We start from the raw sequence: 24246 nt of genomic DNA, 5'->3' as shown, positions 1-24246 counted from the left end.
ATGACATTAGCGAATTTTTCCTTGGCATTTTAGCTATAGATGATGGCATTTTCTTGAGAACATGTCGTTTCTTATGTATAGAAGACAATCTTTTTCAGTAAACCTCCACCGCGTGATTTTGATCAGATGATTGTGGGGGCGTTCCCTGGGACCTCCTTCCCAGGGAACGTTCCCCAATTAACATTGCCGTATATTAAAATGTGTGGCTTTTGTGCCACAGGAATTAAACCAACGGAAATTCCATACTCCAAAAAGTTTTCGATTGTTACATTTTTGTAGCACACAATCTACCTTTGATTGGTCAAATTGACCGTCGAAGTATAGGGCGAACGTGGCTAAGGGAACCTGTCATAGAGCCGGCAGCCCCACGGTATGACGCGGGATCCGGAACCGGATTTAGCAGAACAACGATGGAGGGAGCATGACAGCCTAGGGGAGTACTAGCGGGTAGTGCGCGGCGGCACGCCGCGCCACATGAATTGATAAGCTATTAAGTTCCTTTGTAATGCTCGGTAACTCGTTCCAAGATTTGACTCGTTGCAAAGTAGTTCATACAAGGAAAAGGTACATCTAGTTGGTACATGCATAAGTGATTTAAATCATGTAGTGATAGTCGTACCGGATGCAGAATTACCATGGTAAATTATGGAGAACTTGGATGTATATCTTATAGTGGAGTTAAGCTAGGATAGACGATAAGGCATCTTGAAAAGCGAGATTTTATTACATAAAACAAGAGATACATTTCATACAATGGTAACTACATTTCAATTGTAAGGACCAAATTTGCTGATTTGGTGATCTTTGATGATTCAGATCAGTTTTATGGCCACATGCCAGATTAGTGCTGCAAAGAGCTTGTACAAACTCATGTAATGACTAATAAAAAAAGTGACATTTTTCAAAATTAAATTTGAAGTCATACTATAATTCTCAAATTAAACATCAAATTTAATTAACACATCATAAAACCTTTGGTTTAATTTGATGCAAAAAAATGACAATTTTAGTCCATGGTATTTTCGGCAATTTATATATAAAACAGTGCAAAAACATAAAATATAAACTTAAAACGTACCTTTTTTGGTCAAAGAACTTAAAATGTACTGGAAGACAGAAAAATGCCAGAAAATACCCACGGCAACTCATTAGAGAGCCCAGTGCAGTAGCTAAAACCAGAAAAATAAATCATCTATACTGGGCTGAGATAACTTGGGCCAGAGCCCATCGACAGAAATGGCCCATTAACGCCTGAAGGCCTGCTCATTTTCTTAGTTTGCGCTCGTTCGAGGATGAGATTAGACAACAACATGTACTTAGATTGATAACCACTGCGTTAGTAGTTCCAAACAATTATCACATGAGCATATATCTTGCAAACAGAATGTTCAATGAAATGTTTATCCAATACTGGCACACACCTATGTGCATGTGCATATAGAACTGAAGAGGCAACTATCTGATCTTAATACAATAACTTAGAATACCCGCTAGCCAAGCAATTTCGTCAGCCAGGTGCTTGTTCTATCTGCATCGACATATATCGAAGCAGAATGTCAAAATGATGACATAATGGGAATCTTGTTTTAAGAAAAACAATGCATGAGCAATTGTCATTTTCACCATCTATGACAGATCACACCTACTAAATAAAACTTTATTTAATCCCCTTACGCTTCATTACCTTAGATCATCCCCTCAATAATGTACATATGTACTTAATTAACACAAATTAGAATGATCAAGCTTTACACATAAGTTTATTTTACACAACTTTTTATTTAAAAGCAAAGGGTGCATATACTCGCGCATTCTAACTGGCATATTAGTTTTATGAATTTACAGAACTAAGTTTCTTGTTGTTTGAAAACAGATAATGCAAAAGCAGGGTGGTCCATATCTAGGGGAGATGTATGCAGAAATTAGAGAAGAGTCACCACCAGGTCCGATACAAGTGGAATTACATGATCTGTTTGAAGATGATCATACATGCTAAGGTACTACCATAGCTAGCAAAACAACGGCCTACTTTATTACAGTTCCTCCTAGCAGAAGTAAAACGACACACTTCAAAGTTTTGCTTCAGATATTCCTTGAGCTCCTCTAAGCCTAGGTAGACAGCAGAGAGGCCTCATTCATCATTGTTTACCCCTTGCTTCAGCAGCACTGAATCTGTTTCAAGGCCAATGGCTGTCACTCCTTTATCCATTCCTAGCTAGGCACCCACATACTTTTACCTCTCCTTTATGATTCCTGATGACTGCACCCCAACCACCAGTGTTTGGTTCAGGGTGGAAAGCGCCATCAATATTAATCTTCAGTTCATTCTCCATGGGAGGGAGCCATCTGATGTGTACCATCTCCAGTTTGTTCTGTAGGTTGTTTTTAATCTTACTTCAAATGTCAGCCAAAGAATGTTCGTTTTAGTTATCACCTAATAAACCTGTGAGAGCATATTAATTCAATTAGTACCTAATAAACTGGTGGGGGCATATTAATTTGATTAGCACTTCAATCATCTAGTTGTTCAATGAGATTAAAATAGTTGATTTGATCATCTAGGGAGAGAAGCGAACTGTCATCAAAATAACCCATATATTTGACGAAATCACTACTGATTTGTTTTCATATAAATTGATTAGCTCAGATGATGTATTTAACTATTTATGCAAAACTTAAGAGAGGTCAAGGCTGGGCAACATTCACCAAGCACCAGAGTCCATCAGCCTTGCTAGGAAGATACAGGAGCTTCCATCAAAAGGCTTGAAACCTGCAAAGTAATGTACAATGAAGCTCTATCTCATGCATAAGCTTTGTCAGTCTCACTACAAATAACATTATTTACATACTTCCTACCATTATATCAAGAATACAGAATGTGCCCTTGCACTCCCATGTTCTTCACTGTCCGGGGTTTTTCAAGTGCATGAATATTGGCGCTGCCTGCAATGTTCACAAGCAAGTTCAGACGATTGGCAATGCTATATCTGAAAAATTATAGGTAATTATTGGAGAAGCTTGCAGAATGAAATGAACTTATAGAAACAGAGAGCAGATCCATTGTCATTTGGGATCAATAAATTTTTATTTCTTCTTCCGTTACTGGTTTGCAATTAAGAGTCTTCATTTTTCACTTCTCAAAACGACTCATATTAGAATACCAGACCCAAATCTATTTTCTTGCATCCATGGCTCTAGAATTCTTGCGTACAAACCGAATAAACACAAGTAAAAGTTAATGCTAGGAAAAGAAATCCATACACGAAATCTACTTAACTAGAAGAACTCATGAAAACTTATTTTCGAAATTCAGGCAGAGCAGGCACAAACCAGTGTACAGGGCCACCATCTGCCCCGTCGATGCCTTCTTGCACCGGCAGGCACCGAGAGGGCACGCTGGCGGCCACAGGCCACTGAGGCTCGCCATGAGAGTGAACATGTCCAATGAGGCAAGGACTGCACATACGCATGGCATGGAGTGGTCAGAGGAGCAGATGAACACAGGTGCAAGATATTTTGCATAAAAACTGAACTGATTTATAATGCAAACACAAAATATGGAATTAATTAAGTCAATTAATTGTCAGTTCTTACCACTCTGCCCACAAAATTCTGTCCTGCAAAATAAATCCCATATACTAAAAAATAAACAACATGAGATCAACCTTTTCTTGACAGAAAGAAACGACAAAATCATCAGATCAATCAAACTTATCCCAATCAACAAATTTTACTGAAACCACACGGAAACCTTGGAATTGTCAGAAACAAATTAGTCACACCACTCATCCATCCCGGAAACTGTGTAGATCGAAAACTTTAAGCAGGAGTCTTCACCCAACCATGAAGCTCACAGCACATCATTCAGAGAACACGACAGATTTGGATGGATAATATGGGGATTTAGCCTCACTGGGAGCAGCGTGTCATGCGATTGGAGTGAAGTACTGCTCGGATATGGGTTACCTCCGTGACATCCAAGATGAACCGGACCTCGAGCAGCCACATCGCCCCCTGCCGTTACGACTGGATGCCCGTGGTCGCCTCCAACCGCTCCCGACGCCGCCACCACGCCAACGCCTCCTTCAGCCACTGCACCATGCCCGCTCCTCCCCACATCCATCTCGCACCTCTCCATCACTGAGGCGGGGAGATGGGGAACTGGGGCGCCTCAACCCTCGGCAAAGACCCTATCCTAGCCAAAGCGACAACTCCCTCCGACGACGACGTGGGGGAGGGCTCTGATGGTGAGGGTCACCGGCGGCCTGGGCGGGCGCATCCACAAAGAAGAGAAGGGGATGGGGATGCGGCGGGAGGGGGCACCGAGAGATGAGGCGAGAGTCAGTCTGATGCCCATTTATATCGGGATACTCGAGGCTTCGAGAGAGACAAGAAATCGCAGCGCAGGACACGCACAGCCCAGAAGGCCCAGTCAAAGTGCAAACCGCTTAAGAAAACACACGTGAAAAACGCTACAGGCCCAAAATGAAAAAAGAATTACAATCGAAGGTTCTATTATGCGTCACACGCGTCAAGTCCACAAGGTGGGAATAGCAAAATGAAGGGAATGAAGCACTTTCGTCACACGCGTAATTTTTACAGCTACCCTGAATTTTTTTTCCAAAAAACCCAGGTAAATCGAATCCTTACAGGCCTAGTCTTCTTAGTATGGGTGGGAAGAAGCTGGGGAGAAAAAGGAAAACGTCTTCTCCCAAAATGCTATTATAGTTCACTAGTAAGCGTGCACGTGCAACATATGTATCATCATGTGAAAACAATCAGCATTCATCTTAGAAAAAAATAGATCAGTAAAATAAACAAAATATAATGGTGTACCAACAAAATATAATGATGATCAGAATAATGAAAATAAAGCTAGGGATATTCAGAAATGTAAAGTATTGTTCATGGACAGGGATGCTCTCTGAACCTACACATTACACTTGCATCCTTTATAGTAGTAAGATCAAAAAATAGCTAGGCATTGGTGATCATGAATTTACCTTCTAACCAAGTTATTTTCTTCATTATCTGGATTCTTTTTTAGCGAGAAAACATCCGATCTATTCATCTTCAATCATGACAGTACAACGAACACCAGAAATAATAAAAATTTACATCCACCTAGCGACAACTACAAGCACTGAAGCGAGCGGAAGGCACGCCGCTGTCATCACCCCTCCCTAACCGGAGCCGGGCAAAACTTGTTGTAATAGACAGTCGGGTAGTCGTCGTGCTAAGCCCCCATAGGACCATCGCAGCAGAACAGCAACCAGCGCCAATAAAGAGTTACGTAGATCAGAAGGATCCAACCTGAAGACACAAACGTAGACGAACGACAAACAGATCCAAGGAAATCCACCACAAGCAGATCTGCCGGAGACACACCTCCACACGCCCACCGACGGTGCTAGGTGCACCACCAGAACGGGGGCTAGGCGGGGAGAACCTTATTCCATATTCAGGGAGCCGCCGCCATCTCTCCTTCCTAAACAGGACACAAACCCTAACAAAACTCGAAAACACATCTAAAAACGGAGCCCCCCACAGGCAAGGGCCGGGATCCACTGCACCATTGACCACGCCCCCATGGGCCTATTCTCCTGACTTCACTCCTAAAAATTTCACGTGCCTAAATGACTATTAAGCCATGAGACACTCCTTCAATCATGAATTTAATACCTATAAGTTCAACAATCAAAGGATACATTTTAAGGGCGAATGAATGAGAAATGCTAAATGATAAACTTGTTGTGTAAAAGCAAATAAAACTGTGGTAAAATTCTTGGTGCTTAACTCTGTTTGGTTGTTTTTCTTTTTGTATCCTCCTCAGCTAGAACTACCATCTGCTTGGTGCAGAGTGAGCCTATGTTGGCAGTTTACAAAAAAATGGATGGAAGACACAACCAACTAATCTAGCTATCTACTGTATGTTCACTGATAATACTCCCCAACACTTGTCACCTTGCTAATCTTAAGATTATTTTCCCCCAAATACCCTATTAACTCTACTCCATGTTAGAATTCACAGTCGTGCTTATGATATTGGTCAAGCATTTTATGGTTTAACTTTACCAAATCAGTATAAGATCTGCACTTCACGCTTTTGTAGGCGTAGTAGATGACCAGTACATCACTACAATAGCCGATAGTAGTATCTGATTCATGGAGCACGACCGCAATGTTCAGAAAAGACACTTTAATGGGCAGGGCAACATCAGTAGAAGGAGGAATACGTATGCCCATGAGTAATGGATGATCCACCTCTATTCTGAAAAGTGAAGTTACCAATGTGGAGAAAAGTAATAAAGCTTCATTAACTTTCAAGTAGTAGGTCCCTTCTACAACCATTTGCAAGTGCGAGCCTGAAGCGTGTGACCCTGAATTGTGTTTTTTGTCAAACCTGCTCACTTTTAGTTCATAGTAAACTTGATATATTCATCTGTGACTGTAAACTTGTATACTACAATCCTAACTGTTGCAGACAGATTTCAATTTAATTTCCCGGGTTTCATACTGGATGTACTTTTTCCAGTAAAATAACTTTCTTGCTCTGAATTACTCAGCAGACTGTCCATATATGGCAAGGTAATGCCGATGGGCGCTACGGTTGCAGGCACACAGTAAAAGATCATGGCAAAGTAATAAAGCCAGAACACATGTTTTTTTAAATTAATTTTCAAACATAACAGCTTGCTACTTCAAGGCTACTCGTGGCTTGGCTGTTCGGCGTACCTCAGGTGGAGCACAGGCAGTCGGCGCTCCGGCAAAGTTAGTAGATCGTTTTTCTAGCGAAATTGGTAGAATGGCGAGACTGGATGCTTCCTTAGAGGGGCTTGAGGCCGTCTTTTATGTATCAGACCATCTCACAATAGTATCCTGGATAGAGAGGAATAAGCATTTACTTTTTAGTTTGTGGGCTATAGTCTTGGGAGGTAAATAAGAATATTTAGAGTATAAATTGTATGAAAGACAACAGTGCTACTGATTGCATCACTTATCCGAACAAAACAAACCATAGATATTTGGCATGAAAACATTTACTTTTTAGAATAAAATGTTTCCAATACAACCACAGCCGCAGAGAAATTTTGTGGTAGGAATGTAAATTGACCGTTTGAAGCAAGTTATACTTCAGATGATAATGAAACTTAAACATACATGAATGCCTACGAAACAGTTCATCACTCCTCTTCTAACCCATTCAAACAAGCTGTAATAAATCATACTGTATTATAGCAACAACGACAATGGAGTACATGAAATCGTCCATATCCAGGGGCTCATCTAGATGGCAGAGAGAAGCAAGAGGAAGGGAGGGAAAGGAAGATATGAGGAATAAGGCAAGTTACCCAGCCCATCGGTTGCACGCAAGGAGTCAGCAGGGTGACGCAGAGGGGCTAGTCCGTAGCAGGCAGAGGAAGGGCGGCGGCACCTCTTGAAACTTAAATAGAAGTTGATGTTCTTCTCATAGACCCAAGAGTATTTTACTTGTTCAAAATACAAAGGAAAATGAGAGAAACAAGTAACCAATTAAGCATCAGAGGGAATTTGTACATAGTTCTTTCATTTTGTAAAGCATCGACACTGGGACTCTGTATAAAAGATGTATATTGCAAAGATCAAAAGATTAATCTCGTACTTCCTTCTCTCAAACCATTGCATATATGAAAGAAATGACTTGACAAAACTCAACCTTAGGTCTGTCAGAAATAGGTGAAGGAATCATTAATTGGACACATAAGCCCGTCATGCCCCCCCCCCCCCCCCCCCCGTCGCACACTCCTAAGACATCATGGCTGGACGGCACTGAAGCGCATGGAGACCAGCAAGTCACGGCGGACGCCATTGAGGGCGCCGACATTGTAGATGGCTGATGGCCTAAATACCATGGGCAACAAAAATCAGAAAAAATTAGGAAACGACGAACCATTTTTTGCACGAACAGTTTGTTGCCCAGTAATGCTTACCCTATAGTATTGCGCCATCCAATCCAATCCCCAGCGATCAACAACTCGCAACCAAACCCAGACAACGACGCAATCCGCGGCTATTGGAATCGAACGCTGAATCCATACAATGGTCCTGGTACATAGAAGCGAGAGGGGCGCACGGGCGAACTCATGAACCTGGTACATGGACTTGGGAAGTTGTAGATGGTGTCGTTGTTGCCGCGGATGACGCTGACGACCGGAGATTCGGTCACCCAGTGGGCCGGCACCACCAGGATGGCGCACGGCGCCTCCGTGCCGACGACGGCCGCTGGCTGCCACAACCTGAAGAAGCGCCGCGCCGGTATCGTATCGTCCGCGGCGAACGCCGTGGAAGGCGCCGACGTTATTGTAGTGTCGCAGGATGCGTCCTTCTCGATCTGGGCTAGAGAAAAAAGGGTGGGCGGAATCGATCCACGAATCACGGTTTTGCAGGTGGGGCCGCGTGGATCCTGGGGAGGCGGAGCACTTGGACGATTGGCAGACCACGGGCGGCGGCAGAACATTTGATCTGACGCGTTCAGGCAGACCATAGACCTAATATTGATGGTAGGATATGTTTAAGTTAAGTTAATCGAAAGGTTGTGGTTATTCCGTGTACAGTTTGTTGTGTGACTTTAACAGAATCTACGTTTGCTCTTTTAATAGTAGTTTGGATACTAGTGTGGAAGCACACATATGTTTTAATATTTATTCATCTTTTACAAGCTTTAATTAGCTGATATATTTTTTACACTGTGCTGGAATTTAGTCTATATTGGGCAGCCCAATAACTATTTCAGAAATTCCTAATAAATCGTAGAGGCCCACTTAGCTCATTTGTGCAAGACAAGGGATACTACTAAAATTTAGTCACACATTGCTAGTTTAGTGGGAGTTGGACCTCCTTATAAGGGAGGTTCTTTCCCCACTTGTACGAGCACGAGAACAAGAGGGATATCCACGCGCGCTCCTCCTCCGCCGCCCGCCTCGCCACGTCGCGCCGCGCCTCGACGCGACGCGACGCGCCGAACGGCGCGCCTCTTCGGCCGCTGCCTGTTCGCTTCGTCTCCCTTCGTTGCTTCACCTCCTGCCGCAGCCTCTTCGCGTCCTTCTCCTGTGCCTATATAAGAGAGGTCGCTCCTCTCCAGAGAGACACAACAGAAGAGGCTCTTCCTCTCGCCACAAAGTTCCGACCGCTGCGCTGCTGCTACGTTCTTCCCCATCCCGTCTTGCGGCGTGCTGTACGGGAGAAGGGTGATAAGGTTTTTGGGGAGCGCTCAGCGCGACTACTGGCTGCTTTATCACGGACGATCCGGTCGCCGACGACTACTTCCCCGACGACGACTTCTTCCCCGACGTCCACGACCTCCTCGACGACATGGCTGGCGAGGACACCGACCCCAAGTCCAGCGCTTCTGCTACTGCTGTCCCGTACGTGTTCTTGTTTTTCCTGTTAAAAGTTCTGCCGCAGTTCCTTATTCTAGTCCTTGTCCTACACATGATAGGTTCTACTTCATATATGCTACTTGCTATACTGTCTGCTTTAGATATGATAGGCTACGGTTCATATATGCAGAAGCTATTTACCTTCCCTCTGTCAGAACGCATGACTTGTTTTATCTCTACTATATTAGTCATGCTTTATCTATATTTCTGTTAATAAAATCATTTGGTAAATTGCTTATATTTCCAACACACTGTATATTTCCATTTAGCATTAAAAGTTTCTCCTCAAGAATAACTGATGGGGCATGTGGCAGAGTTCGGTCCAATTTCTCCTGCACGGAATATACAAATGAAATCTCCATTAAGAAATCCAACTATACTATGGGGCTGTTTGGTTTTAGGACTAGCATTGCCACACTTTGCCACACATTTTTGTCAAACTTGACTAAGGTTAGTTCATCAAAATGAGAGCCACAAGTTGGCAAGCCTAAGGGAATCTTGTCACACTTTTTGTGTGTATGCCATGTGGGGTCCAAGTGTGGCTTGCCTAAGATGTGGCTTGAACCAAACACTCACCTAAGTTGGTCAAACTTGTCTAACCTTAGGTGTGGCAATCTTTGGCAAAGTTAGTCACAAATCAAACAGCCCCTATATCTCCCACGGGAAGTGATCATATTTTTTATAGTACAAGCAAAAAGGCCCGTGCGTTGCAACGGGAGAAAAAAAAATCCTCATATCTCTAGCTGGATCAGTTGGATAAACTATGTGTGGTCGGTTGATAGGTTATGAGATCCAACTCTTCCATCTGCAATTTTATTTTTTTGCCAGTTCTTTGGACTTGGGCCACCCGCCGGGTGGGCTTTCTCTGTTGGGCCAAAACGGGTGGCAAGTAATGAAACCAAATAGTATATGTGAATTTAATTGAAGCGGGACCAAAGAAGCGGGACGAAACCAAAAAAATCACTTCTCTTTAATAGAAGATATAGATTTCTAATCGCCATCTTTCACGAGCAAACTAAAAAGAACTTGGAGATAGCTTTCAGATACACGATTGACCTTCTTTCAAAGACAGAAAACATATATATCATCTGAAGAGTTGTCCCAGTAAAAGCATCTCCAACCGTTGTGCCCCCAGAAGGCATATTTTCGGCCTTCTGGGGTTGCCCCGTCGCTAGCTTTTCTCTGGCGTGGAAAAAATTTCCAGTCATCCCCCCCGATAGGTTGTGTCTTTTTTTTCTTTTTCACTTTTATTGTGCATGTCATTACAACAAACATGTTGTTAGCACTGCTGGGCCACGCGAGCTCGAGCTCGTCGGCGACGACCCCAGTCGGCCAGGCGACTCCTAGGGCCGCGTCTTCGTCTTCTCCGCCACCGGCGACGCGCTGCTCGAGCTCGGCGCGCCCCCGGCCACCGAGCAGTCCGTCGACTGCCTGGCCGCGATGGCCACGCCATCGGCGGCCTCCATGTCCGGCACCGTGACGAGCGTGCACACGGACACGACACTGATCATGATTGCGGTGCTCTGCTTCCTCCTCTGCATGGTCGGGCTGGCCATGGTCGCGTGCTGCTCCCTGGTATGCAACCCCTCTGCGTTCTCCGTCGACGGGCCGGTGCCCAAAGCATCGTGCGGTGGCCTCGAGAAGAAGGCGCTACAGCTGCTGCCGACCGTGTCGTGGAGGCCGGAATAGAGGGAGGTGGACGAGCAAGAGGGGGAGCGGCCGGAGTGCGCCATCTGCCTCGCGGAGTTCGCGTGCGGCGACGAGGTGCGCGTGCTCCCGCACTTCTGCCACGGCTTCCACGCCACTCGCCTTCGTCAAGCAGCGCCTCCTTTTCCTCACCGAGGCCGGCACCCTGGACCCCGTGCTGGAGCTCCTTCCCGGCCACGCACAGGCAGGCGCGGGCAAGCTCCGCCCCGGCCACGCAGGCGTCGGGAGCGTCGCCTCCGGCTGGAGAGAACGACGAGGTCCGCCCCGGGCACGAGCGGCGACTGCGAGCTCCGGCCACGGCGCCTCCCCGTGCAGCTCGGCGTGCAGAGGACGGCTCGGTGTGTGTGCGTGGGGTAGCAGAAGGAAAGAGAAAAGAGAGGAGAGAGAGAGAGGAGGTGGGTGGCTGACGTGGCCGGTGCACCCAGATGCGCCCCGGTGGCCTGGGTGTGGGCTGGGCTCGCCGGCAATTTTTTTTGGCTAATCCAGCGAAAAGTGAGGTCCTGGGGTCCGAGTGAGGCGTTTTTTGTTCGCCCGGCGTCTAAAAAGTGGTTTGGGAGGCTTTTTAGGGGCATAAGTGGAGATGCTCTAACAACTGTTCTCGGAGCATGCACACAGGTGCTTAATTAGATAAGTGTCCGTGTTAAAAATGTAGTGAAACATGGATACACCTTCAGAATAGTGCTCACCCGTATGCTGCTAGTGGTTCCATCATTTCAATAGTGCTCACATAATTTTATACTACAGACCATTGTAAAATAGCAAAAAAAATTCAATATGTGTCCTTTGTGACCATTAATTAGGTGGTGTACGTATACATAAAGTGTTCATTATGTTGGTGCATAAAAATACCTTGTGAGAATAACTGCAGAAATTTGCGTCTCATAATATAAGACAGTTTTTCAAGCTAATATAACCAAGGGAGTAGTTAATTAACGGAAGAAGAGCTCATAAAGCACTACACTATTTTAAAATAAGGGACAACTTCTCTTTTGAAGAATATTACACCAAACGTTTCTACTGTGGCCCAGGCGATTGCTACTCAAAAGTTGATCCTATTCCTCCTACGCGGAATATACAAAAGAAATCTCCATCATGGAAAAAACAATTGTTCCATCTCCACAGGAGATGACCTTACTTACATAGGATTAATGGTCAAGATTTTGGGTGAGTACAACAGAAATTAACTACTTGATACTAAATAATCCATAACAAGTGGCATCGGTCTCTAATAATTCAAACTTTCGGTGGACAAGCACCTTCCCAGATTGAGATCTAGTGAATTTTTCAGTGCATATCCATGTCCATCCTTGCTGGCGCCCTGCATTTTGTCCCTAATCCAGTTATGGTCTCTACCAAGAATATACCCTCCTTTTGGTTTCTTCATGTCTAAGCATACCACTGTGTGGCTATTTCGCCACATCAAGTTAGAAGAGGAGGAAGAGTAGCAGATTCCAGCAGGCTTGTAGGAGAATAAAGGCAGCTGCATAATGGAATGCAGCAGCAAAGGACATTTTATTTTCCATATCTTGTTTGATATATACCTAGTAATGCACTCATATACGTCCATGTGTCCAATGATGTGCTTTCTTTTCTATTTCCTGGCAGGTGGCTCATATGTTTCTGTCGTCAAATTTGTTTATTTTCTTGAAGTTTGGTGACGTCATTTACCCCTTGGACTTTAAGATAGTTAATTGAAGTGTTAAGTAAACAAAATTGCGAGGGATTGACAGAGTTAATTAAATTGTTAAGTAAACTGAAAGTAAGGCATGACCTTGAATATCAGAGAGCATTATCTCAAAGACTTTGATAGTCCCAATCCAGGTCAATGGTCTTGCATGAAAAGGCTTGTTCAAATTAATGAACGAAGTGTAGAAGCATAAATTTTCGGTCTCTAGCATTCGACGACTCATGACCCAGTCCAATGAAGTGATTGATTATTTTGAGAACCAAAATATTCCCCTGAAGAACACAATGAGGCATAAATAAGAGCAATGAACCCCAAGTAGATGGGCCACGCAGTCCATCATGCATTGGACAGGAGTTTGGTACCAAGCAACTTCACTATCTGGACTGTGCTTGCCTTGCCATGAAAATTCCGGCTAAAGAATCTACGTTCACAGTGAACCTTGTTAGTCTGTATGCTTGGCAAGTTTTTTTAGAAGTTGTTATCTATGTGTCAAAATGATGCATGCAATCATCTTTATTAAGTTATTCGACGGAGTCTAACAAAATAAATACAAAGATCTACTCAAAGCCACCTTCAAAGGTGGCGGCGGGGCCCTCGCCGCCTCGCCTCGTCCGTGGGGGGCCTCTGGATCTGGGGCGGCGGCCCCAGCTGGTGAGGCGTCGCCGGCTTCGGCATCCGGTGGCGCGGGCGCAGGTCGGCGGTTCTCGGCCGTGTGGATGGCAAGATCCCCGAAGAATGCGGGCCAGCGCGCGGCGGCAGCGTTTGCTCCGGCTGCGTCAGATCTGGCCGCCCCCACTGCTCTTTTTCTCCAGCAAGCTCCTCCCCTCCCCAGATCTGGCTTGCCTCGTCGAGGGGCCTCGGTCTGCTCGGGTGGGAGTGGGTGTCAGGATGCAGGACCGGGGAAATCCCAGCCAGCCATGCCGGCGGCGACGCCCGCGGGCGCCGCACACCTTCCCGGAGGCGCCGTTCAGGTCTTGCTCCCCCTCCCCCTTCCCTTTGTCTCCCGGGAGAAATCCTCAATTTTGTTGGGCAGCGGCGACGCCCTTGGCGCCGTAACCTTCCTGAAGGCGCTGTTTTGGAAACAAAGGTGGGTTGTGGGCTTCGTTGTGGTGTTGGTGGAGTGTGTCGGCGGCGGCAGCATGCGTCCAGCGGTGGCGGCGTCTTCCTTGGTGCTGGGTCAAGTTGTTATGGTACTCTTCGCCGGGCTGCAGTTTATTCCTCCGATGCCCTTGGATCTTCCAGGACTGGAGGGGATAGGGTTCCCCTCCTACGGTGGCTGCACTTCAGCTCGCTCTCCCAAATTGGTCTTGGCCCTCGCTGCTGCCCAATTGTGCATTCTCACCGCTCGCCCTCTTCCAAGTCAGAACTTTGGCATATGGTGTTGCTCTGCTCTAGGTGAGTCGTCGTCGGCATGCCGGGAACGCCTGGTTCCGCCCAAGTGGTTTCTTCGAGGCTATCCATCTATGCTCTAGGGTGAGCATGTCCTTCGCTCAACGGTGTGGCGCCTTCGAGCCAGACAGGGGCCTTCTTTGACGATGGATCTGGATGGATATGTCTTTCTTCAAGCCCAGGTTTTGGCAACGGCGTGCCTTGCATCGTCGTCGGTGCACTCTCCTGATCAGGATTTCGCTTTCGCCTTGGTTTTTCGGCGTGCAAGAGGATAGTGGCATCTCCAAGCTATATGTTTTATGCCAATCTTTCTAACTAGCTTGTAGTATGTGCATTGTGAGCTGTTCCTTGGCGCCCCTGTATCTTTGTTGTATGTTTTCTTTGCTTTAGTTGGTGAGTGGTATATTTGGAGTTGTAATCCTAGCCGGTTGATGGCTTTGTTAATTCAAAGCCGAGCTCTACTTGAGCCTTCGTTCTAAAAAAAAACCTTCAAAGTGAAAAAAGTCGCTACACGTACAAGTATAAAAATATGCTCCAACTGCATCAATGGACACCATCTAATCCAGTGGCATCAATAAGCCGCCCACCTGGCCAGTTGAGAGCACCGGCTGGTCTAATCGTCCCACAATGCGCATCACATGCGCACACTCTAGGATCTACAAACGCCATCTTCTGTTGTCCCATTTTCAGTAAGGATCATTGCATAGACCTTGCTAGGAACATCTCCCGTCGACATCATCACAACACCAGGCAATGCCACCAGCCTGCACGCGTCTATCAAACCGTGCCCAATTCCGAGACTCCACTGCTCCATGCCGCCGAGACCTGCCGTCTTCGATGCGGTAAATGCAACACCTGCTTGGCAAGTATTTGGCAGAACTACAAATGTCATGACCAAATTCTTCTTTGTCTTGAAAACCTGCGTTCGCAAGGCAGTGGGTATCATGAACATGGAGGGGGCATCGGCAATGGTCAGTCTGTCGCCGTTTTGGACAAAATTCTACCTGCCTTGATAAAGTCGTGTTCCAAGATGAACGAACACGGAGGGGGAGAGAGCATGGATAACAGTCGGTCTTGCCGTCCATGAGGCAACATGCCTAAGACAGAACCCCAACAAGATGCCACGCATTTCCAAACCCAAACAGTACTGCCCGCGGCATCTTGGCCTCCCTCCGGAATCGCTCGTCGATGCTGCCGCGGCGCCGCACCGCCCACCTCGCAAGCGTTCGTCTCCCCCCGATTCCCCGATTTGACTGGGGGAGCACGACTCCGACGCGATAAGGTCACTGTTCTCAAGCCGAGACTGATGACACGAAGGAGCGATGCTGGTTCGCCCGGTGAAGACGCGCTTCAGGTGGAGTTGGACGAACCAGGCTAGGGAGTAGGGAGAAGTGTGAACCCGGACTCTGCTTTTCCTAGGCCAAGGCCTCCACACACGTCGCGTCCAGCACGAGCTCGTCGTCTCGGCACCCGGAGCATATATACCCGTACCACTGACACCACCACCAGTCCAGAAATCCAGCCAGTTAAGCTTCCTCGGTGCACCTCCCTCAAATCCAGATAGTCCTGTCTAGTCTAGTGCCAGTGCAAGCAAAGAAAACAGATAGAGGTAGCCAGGAGGTCGAGTCACCAACAAGAATGTGCTTCGAGTTCAGCTCCTGTTTCGGCGGCGGCATAAAGGACGACTACGGCGGCGAGCGGTCCAACCATGCCGGCTGCGGCGGCCGTCGCCGTGGCCGCGGCCGCAGGGGGGACCGTGGGAACGATGCCTCCTACTACGGCGAAGCCGACCGCAAGCTGGCGCCGGCCAAAGACCACCAGCCGGCCATCGACGAGGCGGGTCGCAAGGCCCACCATGATGGCGGGCGGAAAGCTGACCACGTGGTCGCCGGCGCCGGTGGCCACGGCTATTATGCTGCCTACGCGCGAGACAAGGCCCACGAGACGCCCAAGCTTCCTGCATGGCACAACAAGCTCGGGGACGACGCCGGCTACGCCTACAACACGGCGCGCCTCCGCCACCAGGCTGCTCCTGATCATAGGGAGCACGCCGCCATGGATTACCACCACTACCCAAGCACTGCTACCAATCTCGTAAGGATTAGCTAGCATGGCAGTTCATCAATCCCCCCCTCCTCCTAAACACTGCCTCTGCTTCTGTTAATCTGTTCTGTTCAGTAGCTCTGGTTTTCTACTCTGTTTTTCCTTTCTCGTCTGCTGAAACTGAAAGGCACCTGGAATAGTGTCTGAGAGCCAAGAACCAGGGTGATGTAGGTTTTGATCAGAGCCTCCACGTATTTGTCGATGGATGTGCGGCACAAGTTACAGCACCAGGGATATTTTACTACTCCTGTTTGTGCAGTTGCTTGTTTTTACTTTTAGTTGTGACTGCTTTCTTCTTGTATCATAAATCAAGTCAAAGAAAGCATTTCTGAGATCAAAGATGATTCCTCATTTCTACCGTTGCTATGTGCATGTGTGTGCCTTCGTTGTGTAATCTTCATTCACCTAGTTCCAGGGCTTGAAGTTGGTGCTACTGCCAGGATTTAAATTAGTTGCCAATTCGCATGTCAACTACTAAATCCTCATGAATATTCATCCATTCTGGTAATTCTCATCTCACAGCCATTCTGAAGCACTCGAACCACAATGTCTTGAAATAGCCCACCACAGTTTGTTAAAAAAAAATTGTTTGTTGGCACCTCATCTACTGCTTGAAAGAGCCCATCCACTTTTGTATTAAGCCTGAACCATCAACATATGATCAGGTCCTAAATCTGTATAATGTTTTTTTTTTCAATAGAAGCTTCACCCGATTTCCATTAAGAGAAACCAGAACCAGCTACAAAGTCTCGAATACTAAACTTTATAACTATGTGCTTTCTTTTCTATAATTCGTGGCAGGTGGCACATATGTTTCTTACGCCATATTTGTTGGTTTTTTCTGGAGGTGATGATGTCATGTCTCCACCATAGATTAAAATAACAGAATTTTAAAAAAGATGAGAGGAGTTGTCTTAACTAATTACAGTGTTAACGTAGAAAATAATAGTAGGATGTGTCATGGTCTTCCCGGGAAAGAATGGTCACATAAAGGAAGTGTGAACACCGGTGTTTTTTTTTCAATCTCATATTCGTATGCCACAAAGTCATGACTAGTTCCAGTTAATTGATTGATTCTTCGAATAACTAAAATATTCCTCTGAAAAACCACGAAGCATTGGAAAAAAGAGCTATCATTAGCTGAGTTTGCTAAATTACACAGCGGCCCGAGGTGAGCCAAAACCGACAAAGGTGATCTCTAAGAGCAACTCTAGTGAGGCGATCCATTTCGTTCGCCGCCGCCCGTTTGTTCGTGGGCGCGAACAGAAAAGGCGGCTCAACGCATCGATTCAAACGGACGCGTCTTCGCTTTTCGTTCGTGGGCGATCCATTCCCGGCCCGTTTTTAAGTCGAATTTGCGTCGGCGCAGACACGCAACGGACGTGCGCACGCTTGCCTTCTCCTCTCCCCAGCCCGCTGGTCGGTGGCACATTGGCCTCCCCCTCACCCCCCAGCCAACAGCAACCCTCGCCCGCCTCCTTCGTCGCCGACGCCGCCGCCCATTTTTGCCGGCGACTCTGACAGCTGCCGCCGCCTCCACATCCGTCCAGCAACGCCCCCCACTCCCCTGTCGCCCGCCACCGCCGTCTTGCCGCCGGGGAGAAAACTGCTTCCCATCGCCGCTCCCCCCACCGCATAGCCGCACACGACCAAGAAGCCCCATCGCCGCCCTGGCCAGATCCGACCGACACGCTCTTCGGACGCCGGCCCACTCGTCGGACGCCAGCAGGGCAGCTAGCTGCTCCGTGCGCTTCGCGACTCCCCTCGCTGGCCGTCTCCTTCTTCGACGTCCGCAAACTGTTCGACAGTTTGCCAAGGTACGAAATGGACTCCGCCGATGAGTTCTTTTTTCACAATTTTCTTTGCGACTCCGACGATTCGTCGTCCGATGACGAGGAGATATTGGCTGCCGTGTTGGTCCATCACCACCTCAACATTCAGCAACCGTTGTTCCGTGGCTCCATTCCGGGCCACCTTCCGGCGTTGAATCGCAACAGAGAAAGCGGCATTTCCTTCTTTGGAAGGACTACTTTGATACAACAAACCCGTTGTTCAAACATCAAAAATTTCGCCGCCGTTTCCGTATGTGAAACATTTTTATTTGCATTCGGCTTGTAAAACTATACTATTTTTATTCGTTTATTTGACAATATGTTTGAATGTAAATCATCAATGTAAAATTGGGCGGCCATGGCCAGCACATATGGGTCGGCGTATTAGACACGCTGCCGACCCATATAAAAACAGTGCGAATGCCGGGCGGGCGGCCAACTCAAACGAACAAAAAGCGGACGAAATCATCGTCCGCTTAGATCGCCCCATTGAAGTTGCTCTAAGCAGCCTCACGACGATTCGAACTGGACCTTGTTTCATACATCCACTACCAGCACCTTTGGCAAACGAGAAAGAACTATGTGCCAACATGAAAGCTAGGTGGGTGTGACTGCCACCTATGCATCCTTGCCCCATAAGTTCTAAAAAACTTTAATGTGAAAATCAGATTGTCAGTGAGTTAGAACGTGGAAGGCCAAAACTGGTCCACCATGATGTCTAAAGCTCAGTAATTCCGCAAAAGTCCAATACCACAGAATAGTCTGTTATCGATGGTTCATTATTGACTCATGGTCAAAATACTTAGTGATAGGACCTCCCATAAACGGAGGTTTTAAACTGGTATCTTATTATCATAGAGATTTTATGGTCACAAAGTTCATGCACTCGAGCCAACACTGTCATCTAACCCACCTGCTCATCCCCGTCGTATAAAACAATGTCCTAAGAGCAATTTTAATGGGGCGACCTATTTCGTCCGTCGCCGTTCGTTTCGGTTGGCGCGGAAAGAAAAGGCAGCCCAACGCGCCGAGCCAAACGGACGCGTGTCCACTTGGCGTCTGCATGGCAACCCATTTCCGGCCCAATTTTGAGTCGGATTTGCGTCGGCGCAGACACGAGACGGACGCGCGCTCGCCTACACCTCTTCCCGGGCCCGCTTGTTGGTAGCAGCCACCACCATTTCCCCCCATTTTTCCTAAAAACACTACCACCCGCGCGCGCTCCCGTCTCACACCCCGCCATGGAGGACGCCATCGACCTCGACGCCGCCGCCGGCCTCGCCTCCCTCGCCTCGTCCGGCGCCGCCGCCCCCTCCGAGAAAAGGCAAGCCAAAGAAGGCGCTGACGCCCGAACAACGGGCAAGGGAGTCGGCCAAGAGGAAGGGCCAGAGGCACGCCACAGACGCGAGGGGTGAGGCCACCGCGCAGGCCGCCGTCGTCGCCGCCACACAGCAGGAGGTCACCAACGCCCGTGTCGGGGGCGGCAATGAAGGAGGCGCTCTACATGTTAGGGTTAAACCCTAGCCAGCAGGGCCTCGTCCAAGCATCCGTCGCCGTGGCCAGCACCGGCTCGTCGGCGTTTCCTCGGATGGTGCTGCCCGACACGCCTCGGGCGTCGGCTTGCAACCCGATCCCCGGCTTCCACGTCTACCCGCAGGCCTCCCACCTCTCCGGGGAATGCTCGCCCGACGTGAGTGTGGTCGCGCCTTCCACGCCCGCGCCTGCGCCCATCGACCTCAACGCCACCCCGGTGGCCGGTGGCTTGTCATCCGGCAGTGCGAGTAAACGCGCGCGGCAGACGCCGGCCGGCGTGCTCCCAGACGCCCGCAGCCTGTTCGAGGAAATGTCGTCCGCCATCGACGAGGACTACATGCAGAACCTCATCTTCGATGGTGGAGCGCCGGCCGCTGGCTACGATCCTGACGAGACACAAAGTCAGGACAGCCGCGGGGCGTTCACGTCAGCCGCTGGCTATGATCCCGATCAGGCGGCCTTCATGCGTGATCAGGTCGGCATCGACCTGGACGGCTTCCCACTCGACCATGAGTTACCGAACGACTACAGGCTAGAGGAAGAGGACGAGTACAACATCCAAGTGGAGCCCTTGTTCGAGGATGAGCTCGACAACCAAGCCGCTGGTCCTAAGCCGAAGCGCCAGAGCAAGCGCACGAAGGCGTACACGGCAGCCGAGGACAAGCTTCTTTGCGAGTGTCGGCGAGACATTGGACAAGACTCCAAGACGGGCGCCGAGAAAAAGCATTCAACCTTTTGGATTCGTGTCCACCGAGAGTTTCATGAGCGCAAGAAGTTTCCGCCTTACCAATTTGTGAGCACGCGTGGGTGGGTCTCCATTTCCAAACGTTGGAGCGTGATCCAACAAGAGTGCAACAATTTTTGCGCCATTCTTGAGAGCGTCAAGGCCCGCCCCGTGAGCGGCATCGGCATGCAAGACATGGTATGCTAGCAAGCCGCCCTCTTTTGTGTCATCAAGTTCATCCTTTGCGTATTCATTTGCATATCACTTGCCGATATGTTTGCATGGAAACATTGTGTAGGCATTTCAACCTTTGGAGGCATTCAAGGTTCAACACAATGGCAATGGCATGTGCTTCAAGGCGCAATATGCCGCACTCAAGTCGCGTCGGGGGTAGAAAGCCGTGGAGGATGTTGGGGAGGGTGAGCCGGCACGCCCGCGGGGGAAGACCAACTCCAAGAAGGAGGACAAGCGAGATGCGGCCACCAACTCCTTGATCGCAAGCGTGGATGGCATGATGAATAAGAAGGACTCAAGGGAGGAGGAGCGCCGGCCTTTCAAGGCGGAGCAAATGGATGCTTTCATGGAGATCCAAAGAAGGAGGCTTGAGCTAGACGCCGAGAAGCAAGCCAAGATGTTCGAGCTAGAGGCGGAGAAGCAAGCCAAGATGCTAGAGATCGATACCGCCAACGCCAAGACCAAGGCGAAAGAAGTGGCTCTCGCGAGCATGATGACCGGGGTGGAGATCATGAAGGTGGATCTCAATACCGTGTCGCCAAGGAAGAGGCCGTGGTTTGAGAAGATGCAGGCCGACATGCTCAAGTTCGACGACGCGTGATCTATGGCGGCGAGCGCCATCTTTTTTGTATGTCAGCAGGTGTGCCAACATGACCACGGGAGCCGCGATGGCGTGGTCGAACTCAAGTCCCACCCTTTTTTGTGTGCTGGCATGTGTGCCGGCCGGCTGGCGAGTGCGCCAGCATGAACTGTGGTGATATTTTCTGAAGGCGGCATTGTATGCCGGTGCTGGCATGATGCCGGCATGAGACATGACCGCTGCCATGATCGGTCGCGGGCCTTTTTTATTTAAAAGTTAAATGCGGACACGAAATGAGTCAGCGCGTTGGGCGCACTGCTGACCCAAATGCAAAACTGGGCGGACCCCCGATCCAAACAAACAAAAGGCGAACAAATGTGCCGTCCATTTGAGTCGGCTCATTGGAGTTGCTCCAACACTAAATCTCGTCTACCCCGTCCCATGCCCATCTCCCCCGGCACATACGTACACGTAGATCTCCGACCCATAATGTCCTCATACTGCCACCTAACTTTTCATCAAAAGCCACCTAATGTCCTCATACCAGTTTAAACGGAGGTTTTAAACTGGTATCTTATTATCATAGAGATTTTATGGTCACAAAGTTCATGCACTCGAGCCAACACTGTCATCTAACCCACCTGCTCATCCCCGTCGTATAAAACAATGTCCTAAGAGCAATTTTAATGGGGCGACCTATTTCGTCCGTCGCCGTTCGTTTCGGTTGGTGCGGAAAGAAAAGGCAGCCCAACGCGCCGAGCCAAACGGACGCGTGTCCACTTGGCGTCTGCATGGCAACCCATTTCCGGCCCAATTTTGAGTCGGATTTGCGTCGGCGCAGACACGAGACGGACGCGCGCTCGCCTACACCTCTTCCCGGGCCCGCTTGTTGGTAGCAGCCACCACCATTTCCCCCCATTTTTCCTAAAAACACTACCACCCGCGCGCGCTCCCGTCTCACACCCCGTCATGGAGGACGCCATCGACCTCGACGCCGCCGCCGGCCTCGCCTCCCTCGCCTCGTCCGGCGCCGCCGCCCCCTTCGAGAAAAGGCAAGCCAAAGAAGGCGCTGACGCCCGAACAACGGGCAAGGGAGTCGGCCAAGAGGAAGGGCCAGAGGCACGCCACAGACGCGAGGGGTGAGGCCACCGCGCAGGCCGCCGTCGTCGCCACCACACAGCAGGAGGTCACCAACGCCCGTGTCGAGGGCGGCAATGAAGGAGGCGCTCTACATGTTAGGGTTAAACCCTAGCCAGCAGGGCCTCGTCCAAGCATCCGTCGCCGTGGCCAGCACCGGCTCGTCGGCGTTTCCTCGGATGGTGCTGCCCGACACGCCTCGGGCGTCGGCTTGCAACCCGATCCCCGGCTTCCACGTCTACCCGCAGGCCTCCCACCTCTCCGGGGAGTGCTCGCCCGACGTGAGTGTGGTCGCGCCTTCCACGCCCGCGCCTGCGCCCATCGACCTCAACGCCACCCCGGTGGCCGGTGGCTTGTCATCCGGCGGTGCGAGTAAACGCGCGCGGCAGACGCCGGCCGGCGTGCTCCCAGACGCCCGCAGCCTGTTCGAGGAAATGTCGTCCGCCATCGACGAGGACTACATGCAGAACCTCATCTTCGATGGTGGAGCGCCGACCGCTGGCTACGATCCTGACGAGACACAAAGTCAGGACAGCCGCGGGGCGTTCACGTCAGCCGGTGGCTATGATCCCGATCAGGCGGCCTTCATGCGTGATCAGGTCGGCATCGACCTGGACGGCTTCCCACTCGACCATGAGTTACCGAACGACTACAGGCTAGAGGAAGAGGACGAGTACAACATCCAAGTGGAGCCCTTGTTCGAGGATGAGCTCGACAACCAAGCCGCTGGTCCTAAGCCGAAGCGCCAGAGCAAGCGCACGAAGGCGTACACGGCAGCCGAGGACAAGCTTCTTTGCGAGTGTCGGCGAGACATTGGACAAGACTCCAAGACGGGCGCCGAGCAAAAGCATTCAACCTTTTGGATTCGTGTCCACCGAGAGTTTCATGAGCGCAAGAAGTTTCCGCCTTACCAATTTGTGAGCACGCGTGGGTGGGTCTCCATTTCCAAACGTAGGAGCGTGATCCAACAAGAGTGCAACAATTTTTGCGCCATTCTTGAGAGCGTCAAGGCCCGCCCCGTGAGCGGCATCGGCATGCAAGACATGGTATGCTAGCAAGCCGCCCTCTTTTGTGTCATCAAGTTCATCCTTTGCATATTCATTTGCATATCACTTGCCGATATGTTTGCATGGAAACATTGTGTAGGCATTTCAACCTTTGGAGGCATTCAAGGTTCAACACAATGGCAATGGCATGTGCTTCAAGGCGCAATATGCCGCACTCAAGTCGCGTCGGGGGTAGAAAGCCGTGGAGGATGTTGGGGAGGGTGAGCCGGCACGCCCGCGGGGGAAGACCAACTCCAAGAAGGAGGACAAGCGAGATGCGGCCACCAACGCCTTGATCGCAAGCGTGGATGGCATGATGAATAAGAAGGACTCAAGGGAGGAGGAGCGCCGGCCTTTCAAGGCGGAGCAAATGGATGCTTTCATGGAGATCCAAAGAAGGAGGCTTGAGCTAGATGCCGAGAAGCAAGCCAAGATGTTCGAGCTAGAGGCGGAGAAGCAAGCCAAGATGCTAGAGATCGATACCGCCAACGCCAAGACCAAGGCGAAAGAAGTGGCTCTCGCGAGCATGATGACCGGGGTGGAGATCATGAAGGTGGATCTCAATACCGTGTCGCCAAGGAAGAGGCCGTGGTTTGAGAAGATGCAGGCCGACATGCTCAAGTTCGACGACGCGTGATCTATGGCGGCGAGCGTCATCTTTTTTGTATGTCAGCAGGTGTGCCAACATGACCACGGGAGCCGCGATGGCGTGGTCGAACTCAAGTCCCACCCTTTTTTGTGTGCTGGCATGTGTGCCGGCCGGCTGGCGAGTGCGCCAGCATGAACTGTGGTGATATTTTCTGAAGGCGGCATTGTATGCCGGTGCTGGCATAATGCCGGCATGAGACATGGCCG

At 49.3% G+C, this 24246-nt stretch overlaps 2 protein-coding genes across 3 annotated transcripts; one reads left to right on the top strand and one right to left on the bottom strand.

The window, feature by feature from the left end:
* Window positions 1-1912: 1912 nt before the first annotated feature.
* Window positions 1913-4317, bottom strand: LOC125547750 (uncharacterized). Of its 2 annotated transcripts, XR_015618022.1 has the most exons (5): window positions 3967-4317; window positions 3331-3456; window positions 2857-2943; window positions 2707-2770; window positions 1913-2443 (listed from the first exon to the last, which is right to left on the bottom strand). XR_015618022.1 is itself a non-coding variant. In XM_087546138.1 (4 exons), exons 1-3 carry the CDS (start codon window positions 4136-4138, stop codon window positions 2864-2866), a joined length of 378 nt encoding a protein of 125 aa, XP_087402264.1. In that variant the 5' UTR covers window positions 4139-4317; the 3' UTR covers window positions 1913-2770; window positions 2857-2863. The 2 variants fall into 2 exon arrangements, 1 of the variants encoding a protein (XP_087402264.1); XM_087546138.1 differs by having other exon boundaries at window positions 1913-2770.
* Window positions 4318-15565: 11248 nt separating this feature from the next.
* LOC125547749 (uncharacterized) lies at window positions 15566-16636 on the top strand. Its single transcript, XM_048711539.2, has one exon. It carries the CDS (start codon window positions 15841-15843, stop codon window positions 16309-16311), a length of 471 nt encoding a protein of 156 aa, XP_048567496.1. The 5' UTR covers window positions 15566-15840; the 3' UTR covers window positions 16312-16636.
* The last annotated feature ends 7610 nt before the right edge of the window (window positions 16637-24246 follow it).

This window comes from Triticum urartu, chromosome 3A (assembly GCF_056163025.1).
Source record: "Triticum urartu cultivar PI428250 chromosome 3A, HENAU_Tu73, whole genome shotgun sequence".
Lineage (NCBI taxonomy): Eukaryota > Viridiplantae > Streptophyta > Magnoliopsida > Poales > Poaceae > Triticum > Triticum urartu.
This window is presented reverse-complemented; position numbering and strand designations above follow the sequence as displayed.

Excerpts from the sequence above, each read along its gene's own strand:
- LOC125547749 (XM_048711539.2), top strand. The coding sequence starts at position 15,841 with ATGTGCTTCGAGTTCAGCTCCTGTTTCGGCGGCGGCATAAAGGACGAC.
- LOC125547750 (XM_087546138.1), bottom strand. The coding sequence starts at position 4,138 with ATGGAGAGGTGCGAGATGGATGTGGGGAGGAGCGGGCATGGTGCAGTG. Across the intron at positions 3,457-3,966 it reads TCATCTTGGATGTCACGGAG|TCCTTGCCTCATTGGACATG; the intron begins GTAACCCATATC and ends GCGTATGTGCAG. Across the intron at positions 2,944-3,330 it reads GATGGTGGCCCTGTACACTG|GCAGCGCCAATATTCATGCA; the intron begins GTTTGTGCCTGC and ends TGAACATTGCAG.